At 42.3% G+C, this 20,628-nt stretch overlaps 1 protein-coding gene across 1 annotated transcript in view; it reads left to right on the forward strand.

Moving 5' to 3' along the window:
- The window catches only part of TMA16 (translation machinery associated 16 homolog), a 76,930-nt gene extending 57,240 nt beyond the window's left edge, over positions 1-19,690 (forward strand). Inside the window, exons 6-7 of the mRNA XM_040418628.1 lie at positions 9,162-9,204; positions 18,979-19,690. Of these exons, the coding sequence (XP_040274562.1) occupies positions 9,162-9,204; positions 18,979-19,141 (206 nt within the window). The 3' untranslated portion in view covers positions 19,142-19,690. The remainder of the gene's footprint in view (positions 1-9,161; positions 9,205-18,978) is intronic.
- The last annotated feature ends 938 nt before the right edge of the window (positions 19,691-20,628 follow it).

Raw genomic sequence — 20,628 nt, forward strand, 5'->3', positions numbered from 1 at the left:
AATTCCCTACACATGTTTGGTATCGCCGCGTCCGTAACGACCTGATCTATAAAAAGGTCATGTTACTTTACCCGAACGGTGAACGCCATAAAAAAAAAAAAAAAAAAACTATGATGAAATTGAAATTTTGCCCACCTTACTTCCCAAAAAAAGGTAATAAAAGTGATCAAAAAAGTCGCATGTACGCCAAAATTGTAACAATCAAACCGTCATCTCATCCCGCAAAAAATGAGACCCTACTTAAGATAATCGCCCAAAAACTGAAAAAACTATGGCTCTTAGACTATGGAAACACTAAAACATCATTTTTTTTGTTTCAAAAATGAAATCATTGTGTAAAACTTACATAAATAAAAAAAAGTATACATATTAGGTATCGCCGCGTCCGTATCGAACGGCTCTATAAAAATATCACATGACCTAACCCCTCAGGTGACCACCGTAAAAAAATAAAAATAAAAACGGTGTAAAAAAAGCCATTTTGTGTCATCTTACGTCACAAAAAGTGTAATAGCAAGCGATCAAAAAGTCATATGCACCCCAAAATAGTGCCAATCAAACCGTCATCTCATCCCGCAAAAAATGAGACCCTACTTAAGATAATCGCCCAAAAACTGAAAAAAATAGTGCCAATCAAACCGTCATCTCATCCCGCAAAAAATGAGACCCTACTTAACCACCTCAGCCCCCAGTGCTTAAACACCCTGAAAGACCAGGCCACTTTTTACACTTCTGACCTACACTACTTTCACCGTTTATTGCTCGGTCATGCAACTTACCACCCAAATGAATTTTACCTCCTTTTCTTCTCACTAATAGAGCTTTCATTTGGTGGTATTTCATTGCTGCTGACATTTTTACTTTTTTTGTTATTAATCGAAATTTAACGATTTTTTTGCAAAAAAATGACATTTTTCACTTTCAGTTGTAAAATTTTGCAAAAAAAACGACATCCATATAGAAATTTTGCTCTAAATTTATAGTTCTACATGTCTTTGATAAAAAAAAAATGTTTGGGTAAAAAAAAAATGGTTTGGGTAAAAGTTATAGCGTTTACAAACTATGGTACAAAAATGTGAATTTCCGCTTTTTGAAGCAGCTCTGACTTTCTGAGCACCTGTCATGTTTCCTGAGGTTCTACAATGCCCAGACAGTACAAACACCCCACAAATGACCCCATTTCTGAAAGTACACACCCTAAGTTATTCGCTGATGGGCATAGTGAGTTCATAGAACTTTTTATTTTTTGTCACAAGTTAGTGGAAAATGATGATTTTTTTTCTTTTTTTTTTTTTCTTACAAAGTCTCATATTCCACTAACTTGTGACAAAAAATAAAAAGTTCTATGAACTCACTATGCCCATCACGAAATACCTTGGGGTCTCTTCTTTCCAAAATGGGGTCACTTGTGGGGTAGTTATACTGCCCTGGCATTCTAGGGGCCCAAATGTGTGGTAAGGAGTTTGAAATCAAATTCTGTAAAAAATGACCTGTGAAATCCGAAAGGTGCTCTTTGGAATATGGGCCCCTTTGCCCACCTAGGCTGCAAAAAAGTGTCACACATCTGGTATCTCCGTACTCAGGAGAAGGTGGGGAATGTGTTTTGGGGTGTCATTTTATATATACCCATGCTGGGTGAGAGAAATATCTTGGCAAAAGACAACTTTTCCCATTTTTTTATACAAAGTTGTCATTTGACCAAGATATTTATCTCACCCAGCATGGGTATATGTAAAAAGACACCCCAAAACACATTCCTCAACTTCTCCTGAGTACGGGGATATCAGATGTGTGACACTTTTTTGCAGCCTAGGTGGGCAAAGGGGCCCATATTCCAAAGAGCACCTTTCGGATTTCACTCCTCATTTTTTCCTGAATTTGATTTCAAACTCCTTACCACACATTTGGGCCCCTAGAATACCAGGGCAGTATAACTACCCCACAAGTGACCCCATTTTGGAAAGAAGACACCCCAAGGTATTCCGTGAGGGGCATGGCGAGTTCCTAGAATTTTTTATTTTTTGTCACAAGTTAGTGGAAAATGATGATTTTTTTTTTTTTTTTTTTTTTTTCAAACAAAGTCTCATATTCCACAAACTTGTGACAAAAAATAAAAACTTCCATGAACTCACTATGCCCATCAGCGAATACCTTGGGGTCTCTTCTTTCCAAAATGGGGTCACTTGTGGGGTAGTTATACTGCCCTGGCATTCTAGGGGCCCAAATGTGTGGTAAGTAGGTAAATAACCTGTGAAATCCGAAAGGTGCTCTTTGGAATGTGGGCCCCTTTGCCCACCTAGGCTGCAAAAAAGTGTCACACATCTGGTATCTCTGTATTCAGGAGAAGTTGAGGAATGTGTTTTGGGGTGTCTTTTTACATATACCCATGCTGGGTGAGATAAATATCTTGGTCAAATGCCAACTTTGTATAAAAAAATGGGAAAAGTTGTCTTTTGCCAAGATATTTCTCTCACCCAGCATGGGTATATGTAAAATGACACCCCAAAACACATTCCCCAACTTCTCCCGATTACGGAGATACCAGATGTGTGACACTTTTTTGCAGCCGAGGTGGGCAAAGGGGCCCATATTCAAAAAAGCACCTTTCGGATTTCACAGGTCATTTTTTACAGAATTTGATTTCAAACTCCTTACCACACATTTGGGCCCCTAGAATGCCAGGGCAGTATAACTACCCCACAAGTGACCCCATTTTGGAAAGAAGAGACCCCAAGGTATTCGCTGATGGGCATAGTGAGTTCATGGAAGTTTTTATTTTTTGTCACAAGTTAGTGGAATATGAGACTTTGTATGAAAAAAAAATAAAAAATAAAAATAAGCATTTTCCACTAACTTGTGACAAAAAATAAAAAATTCTAGGAACTCGCCATGCCCCTCACGGAATACCTTGGGGTGTCTTCTTTCCAAAATGGGGTCACTTGTGGGGTAGTTATACTGCCCTGGCATTTTCCAGGGGCCCTAATGTGTGGTAAGTAGGTAAATGACCTGTGAAATCCTAAAGGTGCTCTTTGGAATATGGGCCCCTTTGCCCACCTAGGCTGCAAAAAAGTGTCACACATGTGGTATCGCCGTATTCAGGAGAAGTTGGGGAATGTGTTTTGGGGTGTCATTTTACATATACCCATGCTGGGTGAGAGAAATATCTTGGCAAAAGACAACTTTTCCCATTTTTTTATACAAAGTTGGCATTTGACCAAGATATTTCTCTCACCCAGCATGGGTATATGTAAAATGACACCCCAAAACACATTCCCCAACCTCTCCTGAGTACGGCGATACCAGATGTGTGACACTTTTTTGCAGCCTAGATGCGCAAAGGTGCCCAAATTCCTTTTAGGAGGGCATTTTTAGACATTTGGATACCAGACTTCTTCTCACGCTTTGGGGCCCCTAGAATGCCAGGGCAGTATAAATACCCCACATGTGACCCCATTTTGGAAAGAAGACACCCCAAGGTATTCAATGAGGGGCATGGCGAGTTCATAGAAATTTTTTTTTTTTGGCACAAGTTAGCGGAAATTGATATTTTTAATTTTTTTCTCACAAAGTCTCCCGTTCCGCTAACTTGGGACAAAAATTTCAATCTTTCATGGACTCAATATGCCCCTCACGGAATACCTGGGGGTGTCTTCTTTCCGAAATGGGGTCACATGTGGGGTATTTATACTGCCCTGGCATTCTAGGGGCCCTAAAGCGTGAGAAGAAGTCTGGAATATAAATGTCTAAAAAATTTTACGCATTTGGATTCCGTGAGGGGTATGGTGAGTTCATGTGAGATTTTATTTTTTGACACAAGTTAGTGGAATATGAGACTTTGTAAGAAAAAAAATAAATAATTCCGCTAACTTGGGCCAAAAAAATATCTGAATGGAGCCTTACAGAGGGTGATCAATGACAGGGGGGTTTATTCAATGACAGGGGGGTTGATCAATGACAGGGGGAGTGATCAATGACAGGGGGGGTGATCAATGACAGGGGGGGTGATCAATGACAGGGGTGGTGATTAATGACAGGGGGGTGATCAATGACAGGGGGGTGATCAATGACAGGGGGTGATCAGGGAGTCTATATGGGGTGATAACCACAGTCATTGATCACGCCCGTGTAAGGCTTCATTCAGACGTCCGGATGCGTTTTGCGGATCTGATCCATCTATCAGTGCATCCGTAAAAATCATGCGGACATCTGAATGGAGCTTTACAGGGGGGTAATCAATGACAGGGGGGTAATCAGGGAGTCTATATGGGGTGATCACCACAGTCATTGATCACGCCCCTGTAAGGCTTCATTCAGACGTCCGGATGCGTTTTGCGGATCCGATCCATCTATCAGTGCATCCGTAAAAATCATGCGGACATCTGAATGGAGCTTTACAGGGGGGTAATCAATGACAAGGGGGTAATCAATGACAGGGGGGTGATCAGGGAGTCTATATGGGGTGATCACCACAGTCATTGATCATGCCCCTGTAAGGCTTCATTCAGACGTCCGGATGCGTTTTGCGGATCCGATCCATCTATCAGTGCATCCGTAAAAATCATGCGGACATCTGAATGGAGCTTTACAGGGGGGTGATCAATGACAGGGGGGGTGATCACCACAGTCATTGATCATGCCCCTGTAAGGCTTCATTCAGACGACCGGATGCGTTTTGCGGATCCGATCCATGTATCAGTGCATCCGTAAAAATCATGCGGACATCTGAATGGAGCTTTACAGGGGGGTGATCAGGGAGTCTATATGGGGTGATCACCACAGTCATTGATCATGCCCCTGTAAGGCTTCATTCAGACGTCCGGATGCGTTTTGCGGATCCGATCCATCTATCAGTGCATCCGTAAAAATCATGCGGACATCTGAATGGAGCTTTACAGGGGGGTAATCAATGACAGGGGGGTGATCACCACAGTCATTGATCATGCCCCTGTAAGGCTTCATTCAGACGACCGGATGCGTTTTGCGGATCCGATCCATGTATCAGTGCATCCGTAAAAATCATGCGGACATCTGAATGGAGCTTTACAGGGGGGTAATCAATGACAGGGGGGTAATCAATGACAGGGGGGTGATCAGGGAGTCTATATGGGGTGATCACCACAGTCATTGATCACGCCCCTGTAAGGCTTCATTCAGACGTCCGGATGCGTTTTGCGGATCCGATCCATCTATCAGTGGATCCGTAAAAATCATGCGGACGTCTGAATGGAGCTTTACAGGGGGTTGATCAATGACAGGGGGGTAATCAATGACAGGGGGGTGATCAGGGAGTTTATATGGGGTGATCAGGGGTGATTAGGGGTGATCAGGGGCTAATAAGGGGTTAATAAGTGACGGGGGGGGGGGGGTGTAGTGTAGTGGTGCTTGGTGCTACTTTACTGAGCTACCTGTGTCCTCTGGTGGTCGATCCAAACAAAGGGGACCACCAGAGGACCAGGTAGCAGGTATATTAGACGCTGTTATCAAAACAGCGTCTAATATACCTGTTAGGGGTTAAAAAAAACACATCTCCAGCCTGCCAGCGAACGATCGCCGCTGGCAGGCTGGAGATCAACTCTCTTACCTTCCGTTCCTGTGAGCGCGCGCGCCTGTGTGCGCGCGTTCACAGGAAGTCTCGCGAGATGACGCGTATATGCGTGACTGTGCGCAGCGCTGCCACCTCCGGAACGCGATCCTGCGTTAGGCGGTCCGGAGGTGGTTAAGATAATCGCCCAAAAACTGAAAAAACTATTTTTTTTTTTAGAGACACTAAAACTTTTTTTTGTTTTAAAAATGAAATCATTGGGTAAAACTTACATAAATTAAAAAAATTGTATACATATTAGGTATCGCCGCGTCCGTGACAACCTGCTCTATGAAATTACCACATGATCTAACCTGTCAGATAAATGGTGTAAATAACAAAAAAAAAAACGATGCCAAAAAGCTATTTCTTGTTACCTTGCCGCACAAAAAGTGTAATATAGAGCAACCAAAAATCATATGTACCCTAAACTAGTACCAACAAAACTGCCACCCTATCCCGTAGTTTCTAAAATGGGGTCACTTTTCTGGAGTTTCTACTCTAGGGGTGCATCAGGGGGGCTTCAAATGGGACATGGTGTCAAAAAAACCAGTCCAGCAAAATCTGCCTTCCAAAAACCGTATGGCATTCCTTTCCTTCTGCGCCCTGCCGTGTGCCCGTACAGCAGTTTACAACCACATATGGGGTGTTTCTGTAAACTACAGAATCAGGGCCATAAATAATGAGTTTTGTTTGACTGTTAACCCTTGCTTTGTAACTGGACAAAAAATATTAAAATGGAAAATCTGCCAAAAAAGTGAAATTTTGAAATTGTATCTCTATTTTCCATTAAATCTTGTGCAACACCTAAAGGGTTAACAACGTTTGTAAAATCAGTTTTGAATACCTTGAGGGGTGTAGTTTCTTAGATGGGGTCACTTTTATGGAGTTTCTACTCTAGGGGTGCATCAGGGGGCTTCAAATGGGACATGGTGTCAAAAAAACAGTCCAGCAAAATCTGCCTTCCAAAAGCCAAACGGCGCACCTTTCACTCTATGCCCCGCTGTGTGGCCGTACAGTAGTTTACAGCCACATATTGGGTGTTTCTGTAAACGGCAGAGTCAGGGCAATAAAGATACAGTCTTGTTTGGCTGTTAACCCTTGCTTTGTTAGTGGAAAAAATGGGTTAAAATGGAAAATTCTCAAATTTCATCCCCATTTGCCAATAACTCTTGTGCAACACCTAAAGGGTTAACAACGTATGCAAAATCAATTTTGAATACCTTGAGGGGTGTAGTTTCTTAGATGAGGTCATTTTGAGGTGGTTTCTATTATGTAAGCCTCGCAAAGTGACTTGAGACCTGAACTGGTCCCTAAAAATTGTGTTTTTGTAAATTTCTGAAAAATTTCAAGATTTGCTTCTAAACTTCTAAGCCTTATAACATCCCCAAAAAATAAAATATCATTCCCAAAACAATTCAAACATGAAGTAGACATATGGGGAATGTAAAGTCATCACAATTTTGGGGGGTATTACTATGTATTACAGAAGTAGAGAAACTGAAACTTTGACATCAGCACTTAAAGGGACTCTGGTCAGATTTGCAAAAAATGGCCTGGTCCTAAGGTGTAAAAAGGCTGTGTCCTTAAGGGGTTAAATATTATGGTATGCCTTTTTATGGGTCTCCCTAATTTACATAATGAACCTGTTTTTATTTAAACATTTATATAAAATGGGTTTTCTATTATAAAACCGTATACAGTTATTATGTGGAAGGCTAAATTCACATCTGCTTCAGAGGGTCTGCGGGAGTCCTCCGTTGCAAATTCTTTTTAAAATACCAGAGGGAAAAAAAAGTCATGCACGCGGGACATTTTTTTTTTCTCCACTTAAATTCCAGTCTGCTGAATGGAACCCATTATAGGCAATGATTTCCGTTTGGTTCAGCTATGTGCCAAATTCGGCAGTTCCGTTATTTCTGTTGTTCTGCTCCTAGATCAGAGCAGAAGGGCGGAAATCAATAGCACTGATGTTAATGCTGCCCTAATCCTTTGCAGGTTTTTTTTTTTCTCTTTTAATAACTGTCCTGCAGTTGATGCCATAAATATCACTAAACCAGAGACCTTATTATTTTATAACTAAATCCATATCTTTTTACTCTGTAAAGTACAAAACAGGTTCTGTTTTCCTTTAATGGAATGTCACCCAGTGTGTGAGAAGTAAAAAAAATGACTCACAAAGTATGTTATCCAATCCTGACCTTTCATGAAGCCTTGTTAATTCAGTCATCCATCTGCTTTCAGCTAAAAAGCCAATATTACCCAGAAGAGAATCTTTAATGTTAGCTCTCTTCTACACAATCTCTCTGCAGGGATCTCTGCTTATACGCTGTGGTTTTGATACTGTACAATTAGTGGCCTGTTTTAAAAAAAAATGATGAAAAATAAAATTATAGCATAAATGAGCGAACATGGAAATAAGTTGCTTGCCCTTGGTTACCCTACTTGGCAATCCTTTTATGACTTACGGTATTCCATGTCCTCAGTACTAGACCGAGGACGTCATTTGATTGCAAACTTTTGTCACTGGAGCATGATCAAAATCCTTGCTCTGACAAGTGAAGTCTTGCTACATATGTTGGTCTTTTTTTCCCCCCAATGAACCATAAAAGATCTGTTTTATCTTGATAACTACACTTGTTCTAAAAATAGTTATTTTTGCTACCTGCAGGTTTAAAGCCAGTCTCTGCGTCCTGTTCACAATGTTTCCCCCAAGGCAGTCTTTTTCTGCACTCGACTAGCAGAATTTAGTCCCGGCAACTTTGTTTAAGTATTCTGTTTTGCCTTCTCAGCTCTGTGTTGTATTGGGAAGCAGTGCATTTAATAAACCCAAGACCACTTAAGGGAACATTACAATTACCTAAATAAGTATTGTATTCTAAACACATACACTCGGAAAGTCTTCAGACCCTGTCACTTTTTTTTTTACTTTTTAATTTAATACATTTGAGTAACTTAACCATTTGAAACCATACATTCATTGGATTATTCATTAGTACTGGACATCATGGTGACCAGGCACTTCCTCTTGTAATACAGCCTCCATTTGGATCCCCTGTTTGATCCCCTGCCGATTCACACAGCGGGTGCTGCGAGAACCAGAAGTCTCGCTTTCTTTTCAAGTCTCTTGAGACTGACATCCTGGCTCTCATAGACTTGTGCTGTATTTCATAGAGGATGTGCCAGGTGAGTAAGTTCTCCATACCCCAGTTTACATTCTTTACATACTAAAGAGTAAAACATTTTGTCAGATTATCACATAAGTGCCTAACAATTCAGTTTTTGCACAGTTTCATTAAATAGATTTTATTTGCCGCTCAAAGCAGGAGCTCGGTCGCCCCTTGCCTGTGTGTAAAAGGTCTTCTTTCTTCACCAGCGGCCCTCTGAAAATCAAACGATTCCTATGTGTTCTTAATATAATAACAAATCCATTGTAAGGTCAATACTTCCAATAACTGACAAAATTTGTATGGAATATTTATATATATATATATATATATAGATTATAATTTTTTCTTTTCTTTTTTTTTTCTTTAACATTCCCTGCTGATTAAAATACTCTTGTTTTGCTATTTTACAGAGATACCAGATATTGTGAATACAAAACACTTGAAAACTTTTAGGTAAGTCTCCTTGATAACTTGGTACAATGGCAACCATTTTAGACATGCAGTATGTAGCTAACATTAACTCCTTTCTCTGCCAAATAAGTTTTCCATATGTCCAAAGACATAGATGAAATGGAACGGGTGCAAAGATGGGCTACAAAAATGGTGGAGGGTCTTCAGCATAAGACATACCAGGATAGACTTAAAGAACTTAGGGGGGTCATTTATCAAACGGAAATACGCCTAAGTATTTCTGGTGCAGATTGCGACGCGAAGGTCCTCTTTGCTGCAATCTGCAACTTCTTCCCGCTCACGCCAGATCTTAAAAAGGGGATTCATTTACCATTATAGACTCCTGTTTTAGGCGTTAGAAAATGGTCTAAAGGTCACTAGCCGGACTCGCTCTAGGAGTAAGAATATTGGGGGTGATTTACTAAGACCAGTGTTTGACGCCGGCCTTTTACTCCCCTTATGCGCTGGCTTTGCTGCTAGAAGATGTGCATAATTTATGACCGGGTGTGCGGTTCTTCATTAATTAGGCACACATCCAGCAGTCCATTTACCTGGAGGAAAAACGACTTATTCATCAGTATGTAGGCCTAAATGTTGACAAATTTGTCTAGGCTGATGGCCCGATACATCCTCACCACCATTTCGACACCACTAAATGTCATGCGGAGTGTAAAAAATTTTGTAAGTCCACTGCATAATATCCACAGATTCATTCAACGAAATGCAATTGAGCGCATCCATTAATTTATATTCCCTTACTTGTAAGTACCCATATCAGAAAAAAACCAACTATATACCATATTTTTTGCTTCATAAGAAGCACCTGATAAGACGCGCCTAGGTTTTAGAGGAAGAAAATCTAAGAAAAAATGTTTTCCTCAGAAGAGATGCCAATCTTCATCAGATCCCCATATCAGACCTCAAATCAGACACTCATGTCAAACCTCAGATCAGAGATAGAATAAATGCATTAACTTGCATCTCCTGCTCTGCAGATCCTATGGTGTCTCTTGCAGTCACTGCTTGCTGGTCTTCTCTGGACCCACGCCGCACTGTGACCTGACTGCGTACAACGTCAGGTCATAGTGCGCTCACTACATCCTGCCGCTCCACGCAGTCACGGCACTGCAGCATGGCGCCCGGAGGAAGACCAGAGAGCAGTGAGTACAACGCTGCACTCCCTTAGCCTCCTGCATACTAATTAGCAAATTCACTTTATAAGACACACTGACACTCCCCCCCCCCCTTCCCCATACACATGCACTTTTGGGGGGAAAAAGTGTGTCTAATAAAGCAGAAAATACTGTATATTAATACATACCACCTGCCGCCCAATAAACATGGTGAGACAAAAGTCTGGTGTTTCCTTTTTAACTGGTGTAATTTATAGAAAATTTACTTCCAATGTGTGAACGTATTAATTGGGAGGGAGGCTGCATTATTTGGTGAAGATAACAATTGTTGAGTGTGGCTGATGGTTAAAAAAGCCTCACTGATATTTCAAGGTTCTATATGCGTAAAGGCCCACCACAAGAAGGTGTGGGGAAATATCCTTATTAAAATATAACTTTTATACGATATGCAATAAAATACAATACACCAAGGGATGCATCAACATAACATACATACATACATATATATATATATATATATATATATATATATAAGGGGTCCGATGGGATACCCCACTGCTGGTAGAGCAAAGGTAAATAAATGGATCTGCCGCGCCTGTGTGGACGCAAGCAGTCTTACCCGACCAACCAGATGGCTAGGATCAGCTTGGCTTTGATATTGCCTGGACCGGACGGTGTCTCGTGTTGGCGTATTGTCTGAGGGAGTCGTGATGCTGTACCCTATCTCACCCTGTATACTTTGGGGAAGGGGGCTGCTCCCATACTGCCTGTCTACACAGAGCACTCGCCCTAGGAGGGGCGACCCCGTCCGGATACCTGTCCCTAGTTATGGACCTGATCACTAGCACTATTAAAATGCAATTTCTTCAGACCTCCCGACGTGACACGTTTCTGTCGTGTCGACTCCTCAGGGGAAGATGGTACACATAGAAAAAAGCAGCATATAAGATATGCGACCACGGGTAAAAAAAAGAGACCCTGCAGTCAAGAAGTTAAAAAAGGCTCTATCAACTACAGTGAGGGCCCATAGACTGACACCCCTGGTGTTGGAGTGCCGTGCTGCAGAGGGATAGATGTTCCTCTGCTAGTCGGTGTGTGGGGATATGGTGGTCCTCACTTAAGGTAATGTCCCTCTAGTTCTGGGGGTTCCTCAACATCTACCAGCTGGTAGTGCTGTGAGGAAGTATCACCAGCGGTTCTTCAGCGTGTTCACAAACACTGGATTAAACGCTAAACCAAGGCCATCCGCCAGAATGATGGACACCCAAAACACGCTATGTAGAACACTTTAGGAAACGTTGACCTTGCATAACTACTAAACAGGTAAAGATAGGTCAAAACTGACTCTGCGAGTGTGTTTGAGTAACTTCTAGCCAGATAAGGAGGGGGAAATCACACTTACAGACACACAGAAGGATCCTATAATTTTCAGAAGCAAAGTAGAAGCAGTTCTTTTAGGATCTCAGCTAGCTCTGACACTTCCTGTGAGCCGTCTTCTATGTCTCTAGGGAGGGATCTTGCCTGACAATAGAAAGTGGACTGCAAGTTAGGTGGAAGTGAAACCCCTAGTGGCTATGACTTTTCAGGGGTATGCAGGCATATATAATTTTTTTTAAGTGATTTAGAAGTCTGCTAATTACACCATTCTCTATTAAATTAAATGAGTGTTTGAAAGTACAGTGACCCTCTAAGCTTATTTTGTATTAGCATAGTCCTGTATGCTAATGTATTATGCTCTGTGTCATGGCACAAGCTACTGTTAGGGCAATACTAGGGTTCCCTAACTTCAGGCTTACTGACCAGACAGCCCTGGTGTCCTTCATAGGTCCTCAGGGCTGACTGCGGATTGCTCCGCTAGTCTCCGATCGGGTCACTGAGATACTCAGTGACCTGATCACGGGGGCAGTCCCCTTTGATCATGCCACTTCCTGTGACCCTGGCTGTGAAGCAGAGCCTGCTCCAAGAACCAAAACTGTTACCAAGCACCAGTTCTTCACTGGAGCGCTCCAGCAGCCTTTAAAACCCCTCAGCTGCAGCTGCACCAAAAGACATGGCTGTAGACTAAGGACCTGCACCACCTGCTGTCAAAACAGTGATTGAGAACCTCTGCTGGATCTCAAAACCAGAAACCAAAGTGCAGATGTGAAAGTAGCCTAATAAACTTTTGAAATTTGAATATCTGATATAACATGACCAGAGAAACTTTAAGCCTCCACTGGATGTGGTTTTACTTTTCAAGACCAAAAGATCCCACTGAAATCAGGGAGATTACCTAACATCTGCCACCCCTCTTCAAGAGTTATGACTAAAAACTTTAACCCTTTCCGTGCTTAGGACGTATCACATATGTCCTGGCTACTGATAGTTGGACCTCAAGATGTGTAACAGCTGAAGATTCAAGCCAGATTGTCAGCTTTCTAAAGAGACCAAGATCTCAAGTTAGAGCCCGTAGAAAGACCTGCATCTTTAATTCCCAACTCAAATTCTAAGTGCTCTAACTCACGGTTTTAGGTTTATTTGAACATGTCAAACCTGTGAAAATTGCCCTGACTACCAGAGGTGCAAACTGTCCAAACACCCCTGGCAGCAAAAGAGATGTGCCAGACAATGGGGGATGATTGATCTAAACTGGTGGGAAAGCAGAAACAGTTGCCCATAGCAAAAATGTCAAATATCTTTTCAAGGCTCCTTAGAAAAGGAAGGTAGTAGTTTGGTGGTTATTGGTAGGGATGATATTGGTTATTGGTAGGGATGATAACGCACGGACCATAACGCAATTCCATGACGGAATGCATAACGGAATGCCTTTAGAGGCATTCCGTTATTCTTTCTGTCATAATAGAAGTCTATGGCCTACATAACGGATCCGTCCGGTTATGGTTTCCTGTGGGTATGGTGTTCTTTTGGTGATGTGCAGTGTTGTTTTTGGGCATAACATATCTTTTGGAATTATGGCCAAAAAGTTCAACCTTGGTTTCATCAGACCATAACACCTTTCCCCACATGCTTTTGGGAGACTTCAGATGTGTTTTTGCAAAATGTAGCCTGTCTTGGATGTTTTTCTTTGTAAGAAGAGGCTTTTGTCTTGCCACTCTACCCCATAGCCTAGACGTATGAAGAATACGGGAGATTGTTGTCACATGTACCACACAGCCAGTACTTGCCAGATATTCCTGCAGCTCCTTTAATGTTGCTGTAGGCCTTTTGGTAGCTTCCCAGACCAGTTTTCTTCTAGTCTTTTCATCAATTTTGGAGGGACGTCCAGTTCTTGGTAATGTCACTGTTGTGCCATATTTTCTCCACTTGATGATGACTGTCTTTACTGTGTTCCATGGTATATCTAATGCCTTGGAAATTCTTTTCAACCCTTCTCCTGACTGATACCTTTTAACAATGAGGTCCCTCTGATGTTTTGGAAGCTCTCTGTGGACCATGGCTTTTGCTGTGGGATGCGACTAAAAACATTTCACGAAAGACCAACTACAGCAGCTGAACTTTATTCGGGGTTAATCAGAGGCACTTTAAATGATGGCAGGTGCATGCTGACTCCTATTTACCATGATTTTGAATGTGATTGCTTAATTCTGAACACAGTTACATTCCCAGTTATAAGAGGTAGGGATCGACCGATATTGATTTTTTAGGGCCGATACCGATAATTTGTGAACTTTCAGGCCGATAGCCGATAATTTATACCGATATTCTGGGAATTTTCACTTAATATTTTTGTGTTTTGTGTTTTTTTTTACTAACTTTTAGCCCCCTTAGGGACTAGAACCCTTGTCCTATTCACCCTGATAGATTTCTATCCGGGTGAATAGGATCTCACACTGTCCCTGCTGCTCTGTGCTTTGGAGCTGAACATGACAGCCAGGGCTTCAATAGCAATCTGGTTGCCATGGTAACCGATCGGAGCCCCAGGATTACACTGCTGGGGCTCTGATCGGAGGAGCAGGGGAGAGGGGATCCTGTGCCCACTGCCACCAATGATTAATACTGGGGTGGGGGGGCGCACTGCGCCACCAACGTTTTTAATACTGGGATGGGGGGCGCACTGCGCCACCAATGAAGAGAAATCTCTCATTTATTTATATACAGGAGGCGGGAACTTGCTGCAGAATCACATAGCCGGCTCCCGAACTCTATGAGCGGTAGCTGCGATCCGCGGCACCTAAGGGGTTAACTACCGCAGATCGCAGCTACCGCTCATAGAGGTCGGGAGCCGGCTATGTGATTCTGCAGCCAGCTCCCGTCTCCTGTATATGAATTAATGAAAGACTTATCTTCATTGGTGGAGCGGTGGCCACAGCCCCTCCCCTTTTGTCCTCTCTCCTCTAATTGGCGGCAGCAGCAGCACAGGGGGGAGGGAGACACTGCTTCCTTCTCCCCTGTGCTGCTGAGGGAACACAGAGAGCGCTGAGAGCAGCGGGTTCTGTGTTCCCAATACGTTATCGGTATATCGGCAAAATAGATGCCGATACGATAACTGTCAAAATCCTGAATATCGGCCGATAATATCGGTAAAACCGATAATTGGTCGATCCCTAATAAGAAGGTGTGTACACTTATGCAACCACATTATTTTAGTTTTTTTTTTTTCTTCTTCCCTCCCCCTAAAAGATTTCAGTTTGTTTTTCAATTGAGTGGTACAGTTTATAGGTCACATTAAAGGTGGAAAAAGTTCTGAAATGATTTATCTTTGTCTCATTTTTTTACATCACGGAAACCTGACATTTTAACAGGGGTGTGTAGACTTTTTATATCCACTGTACATCCTCTGTGTAAAATCCTCTGACTGTGGCTAATAATAGCGAACAACAAGGATGTGATTGGGAAAACTGTCCAATAGAAATATATGCTTGCACACATGTGAGGCTGATCCAGTATAGTTGGAGCTGGAGACATTATAACTGTGGCAGGAGATAGCTCCTGAGGCTTCTACAACCCCCAGTGATGTCTGGCAAGATTTGACCTTTACAAGAACCTTTCCAGACACCCGATTTACTTGTGTGCCAAATTTAAGTTCAAATGTAGAGGACAGACAAACAGACATTCACTTTTATAATATAGATGATCATCCATCTGTGGACGAGACACCAGGATGCACAATGGGAAGGAGGTAAGTTGTCAAGTGCAATGCTTAGGGCAGTGTTCTGCTGGGAAACTTTGGGTCCTGGCATTGTGGGAATATTCAACACGTTGCACACAGTCATGTTCCTTAAGCCATTCCTATACACATTTTGCAGGGTGGCTCCAAAGAGGTAACTGCTATTAGGGAATATTGTTCCTATGAAGAGGTGTACTTGGTCTGCAACAGTGTTTAGGTAGATGGTATATATGAAACCTCTACATGAATGCCAGGGCCCAAGATTACCCAGCAGAGCATCAGATAGCCTGCTCTGGTTTGCCTTCTTCCCATTGTGTGTCCAGGTGCCATTTCTCCTAGGTAAAAGATTCACATGCACTTGGCCATCCACGTGATGTAAGGGATGCGATTCATCAGACCAGGCCACCTTCTTCTATTGCTTCGTGTTCCAGTTCTGATGCTCATGAGCACTTTCATCAGTGGACAAGGGGTCAGCAGGCTCCTTGAGTGGTGTGTGGCTATGGAGAGCCATACACAGAAACCTGCAGTGCACTGTGTATTCTGACACCTTTCTATCATAGCCATAGTCATTAACTTTGTGCTCACTTTGCCGTAGAAACCCTTCTGTATGATTGGAGCAGATAGGCCGGCCTTCACTCTTTATTCACATTAGTGAGCCTCGGATGCCCATGACTCATTGACATAGCTGATTCACTGGCTATACTTGCTTTGGCAGCAAATGCACACAAATAGATGAGAACCACCATTTTGGACATAATCCGATTTTTATACTTGCCTCCAGAACATCAACTTCTAGAGCTGACCACTTGCTTTTTAGTGTGTCAATGTGCTTTGAAAATTTTTTTTTTTTTTTTTAAATGTGGGGGTGCTGAGTGTTGAGACCACCACCGATCACTAAAACGAGGAGAGGGAAGGACTCGCATTGCGCACTTCCTCTCCTTGCTGCAAGGGACTGAATTGAGATGGGCCTCTTAGGCTTTCTGTTTAGTCTGTCTCGCTTCTGTCTCCCTTCAGTGAGGAGAGAGTACACACTCTGAGTATTTCGCCTCATTCTAGTAATTGGTGGGATTTTCAGCTCTCAGACCCCCATGGATCATAACCTTTGCTATTTCACTATGACATATCAAAGTTTATTAAACATTTAGTTATGCTTTAACTATGGAAAAAAAATCCAAATGCTCAAATCACCTTTTTTTTGGTCTTTGCGTCTGCTGCAAAAAAGAGAAGAGATCAAAAATGTGTATGCACCTCAAGATGGTGCCAATAAAAACTACAGCTCATCTTGCAAAATATGAGCCCTCACATAGTTCTGTGGATGGAATTATTTATAGGTTCTGGGTCCAAATGTGACAATGCAAACAATTTAGATTTTTTTTTTCCAGATTATTTACTTAAAAGTAGTATTAAGATCATAAAAACTATATCAAATTGATATTTGTGTAATCGTACTGACCCGCAGAATAAGGTTTCTAATGTTGGGAGGAGCACACGGTGGCTTTAGTCTGCCCTCGGTGCACTTAACTGCATATCTGCATATGGATTGAATGAAGCAAAAGATCAGTAAGTGAAAGGTATCATTACTTTGAGCTAACTTACCAGGCATTGTGCCTGGTTCAACAGCGAATTTCCTGGGGACACTTCCCTTTAATTTCTTTTGTTGGGACTTAGAGGATCTGTCACCATAAAATGTGATGTAATCTGCAGGCAGCACGTTATAGAGCAGATTGATATATAGATATTTGTGGGAAAAGATTCAGTAAAACCTGTAAGATTGATAATATAGAATAGATAGATGGGATATACATTTCTATACAGGTATTTGCTCATTCCAGCTCCTGTGAACAGCTATCAGTACAGGGAGGAGGTGTTATCAGTGACTGATAGCCATCTTTGTACGCACATTTAGGGCCGTAATACACTGGCCGAGAATTGGCCAGATCATTGCTAACTGGTGTTCGTAGGAACGCTCTGCCGGTCTAATGGTGCCGCTGATTACTCGATGAATTAGCGAAATGCTAACAAAAAGCATTGTTTGTTGGCAGAGATTGTGCCGTCTAATTACGCTCTGCTGCTGGCAAATAATGATTGTGGCATTAGTGATCTGCTGCCCAAAGTGGTTTGCCTAGGGTGGTACCCCCTCACAGTAGTATTGCCCTCATTATACAACCTTCACAGTAGTTTTGTCCAGATATGTGCCCCCTCACGGTAGTTATGCCCACACAGTGCAACCTCACAGTATTTATGCCCTCACTGTACAACTTTCACAGTAGTTATACCCACATTGTGTCCCCTTCACAGTTGTAATGCCCTCTTTGTGCCCCTTCATGGTTATGCCCTCACTGTACCCCCGTAACAGTAATAATGCCCATTGTGCCCCCTTCATAGTAGTAATGCCCGCTGTTCCCCCATCATAGCAGTAATGTCCTTTCTGCCCCCTTCATAGTAGTAATGCCCATTGTGCCCCCTTCAAAATAGTAATGCTCATTGTGCCCCCTCCATAGTAATAATGCCCATTGTGCCCCTCCATAGTAATAATGCCCATTGTGCCCCTCCATTGTAGTAATGCCCATTGTGCCCCATTCATAGTTGTAATGCCCAAAGCAGGCAGATTCCCAGGCTGCATGCTCGTCTCACACAGGCCGGCAGCGCGATCTGTGCCTGCATGCTGAATGGTGGAGCAGGGAGAAGTCTCCCTCCTTCATGATTCAGTGCGGGAGAGACGGATGTATTGATGGAAGCGCTCATTGCTTCTGCACCTGTTGAGGTCCGCCCCCCCCATACTGTGGAGGAAATCGCTGTATGTAATTACAGCAGTCTCCTTCACTGGTGAGCTTCCTTCCCACAGACGTTATACACACAGTGCTATCAATCACTGATAGCTGCTCATCTCCTCCTACTCTATACCATGGTGCTTTAGAATTGCTTTGCATTTTGTGGTGACAGCTCCTCTGTAAATTGTAATGTGTCATTTATTCGCAAGTCAGTAGTACCTTAAGGCCTCATGCACTTGATAATATTTTCGGTCCACATCCAATCCATAATTTTTGCAGATCAGATGCAGACCCATTCGTTTCAAGGGGGCCGCAAAACATGCCGACAGCACAACGTATGCTGTCTGCATCCAGGTGTTCGTTCCACCACCCGAAAAAAAAAGATAGATCAAGTCCTATTCATTTGCAGACAAGAATAGGACATTTCTACAGGAGTTAAAATAAAATGCTGGCGTACACACGACTGGGATCCACAATTTGCAGATTGCAAAACGGATACGGTGGTGTGCAGGAGGCCTAAGACGATATGTACCTCAGGTTCTAATACACAAGACGTTGGGCTCCAGTAATGGAGATTGATATGATTTATAAACCATTGTTCTAGTTCCGCCTCCTGTACAGTTCTAAGCATTGAAGGTGTATGTGATTGATGAACCGTTTTCCAGCATTCCTCAGGGTAAATCTGTGCCGTTCTGATAAATTAACAAGTGTGTTTTTTTGTTTTTTGTTTTTTTTTCTTTCCTCCTCCTTAACGGCTTATTTTCAGAGAATGGGATTTGGATCTAAAGAAGCTGCCAAACATTAAAATGCGCAAATTTTCAGTCAGTGAATCATTACCTAAAATTAAGAAAGACGTTGCAGCCGAAGATTCTGAAGTTGAAGAGAAAATAGAATGTAAAGACGAGTCTGACGACAATGGAAGCGAGTGAAGTGCGCCAAGAGACTGTTAAATTTACCTCTAAAATCCAGAAAGAGCATAACAATCAAGACCGCAACGCCTTGTAAACCGAGTCTGCAGTAAAAGCCCCGTTTTTGGATTTGGAAGTAACTGGGACTCCCGACAGAAGGAAATGCAAAAGTCAAATCTTTGCAAGTTTATTTTGTGTTAATAATTCATCTTGGTGGGAGCTGTTCGCACAAGAGCCACGCAGAAAACATATTTGATATTTCTGTATTTGAGTCTGCTGAGGAATACGGCTCCGCGTGTCTCAAGTGAGATGATTAAGCGAAGCGAGGAGATTTCAGTAAGAATTAGCTGCACTTCATGTGCTGCAATTAATTGCTGTCTTGGGCTGAGGACTTTGCATGAATTTTAAAAGGATCTGTGTGGTATTTCTTCTCTTGTAGACATACAGTATATTTTATAAAGGCAGATGATATATTATCTTCGCTGTTGCTATTACTGTTGACTGAACTGTGAGTATTTCTGGATAATGTCATTCTTTAAATAAATCCTACATTTTAGGGTCTCAAAATGGGCTCTGTTTTTAATGACTGTCCTTCTGTGTGCAAGTGTGAATTTAATTCTCATTACAGCTTTTTATTCTTCACTTTTTTGGTAATTGCATGGGTTATTATTGACTTTTGAAATATCATCTGCATATTGATGAATACGTGTTTTGGAATTACATATAGCCCTACCACACTATAGAACCTATTAAAGGCTAATCCCCATAGAAATGAATGGGGCTGAACCGCGAGACCAAACACAGCTGCGGTACAACACTGTGCTTAGTAAGCACAGATAATGCCTTCTCAAACAGCTGATCGGTAGGGGTCCCAGATGTTGGAACCCCACAGATCAGTATTAAGATTTTGGAAAATCCTTTAAAGTTAATTGGGTTGTGTGCGCTGTAATGATACTGATGACCTTTCCTCAGTTTAGACAAGAAAAGGAGGGGAAGACACAGCACCCCTATTTCAGTAAGCGGTGGGTGCACTTCTCTTGACAAAGGTTCTTCAGCCAAAAGTTGCATCTGGAATAAATTACAATGGAAGGACGTGCTGTCTCCATACTTCTTTTTGTTTACGCAGACTTTCCTTAGGTTAGGTCATCAAGATCAGATTTGTTGGGGTTCGACACTCGGCACCACCATTGATTAGCAGTCTGGGGCTGGGGTGCTAATGTGAACACTCTTCAGTGTTTAACAGCATGCCATCTTGTTTATGGCGGCAGTGTAGTATAACTGCCACTGCTGGTCCCATTTGGTGTGAAGTTGAACACTGAAGAGAATGCAGCACCTTCAAAGCCCTGATTGGCAGGGGTGCCAGGAGTCTGACCCCTGCAGGTCTGATATTGATAACCTATCCTGAGAATAGGTCGTCAATATCATTATAGCATACAACCCATTTAAAGACAATTATTTTCCATTGAAGTTTTCACTCAGGCCACTGAGCTTCACAGTAGGCTAACACT

Source organism: Bufo bufo, chromosome 2 (genome assembly GCF_905171765.1).
Source record: "Bufo bufo chromosome 2, aBufBuf1.1, whole genome shotgun sequence".
Classification (NCBI taxonomy): domain Eukaryota; kingdom Metazoa; phylum Chordata; class Amphibia; order Anura; family Bufonidae; genus Bufo; species Bufo bufo.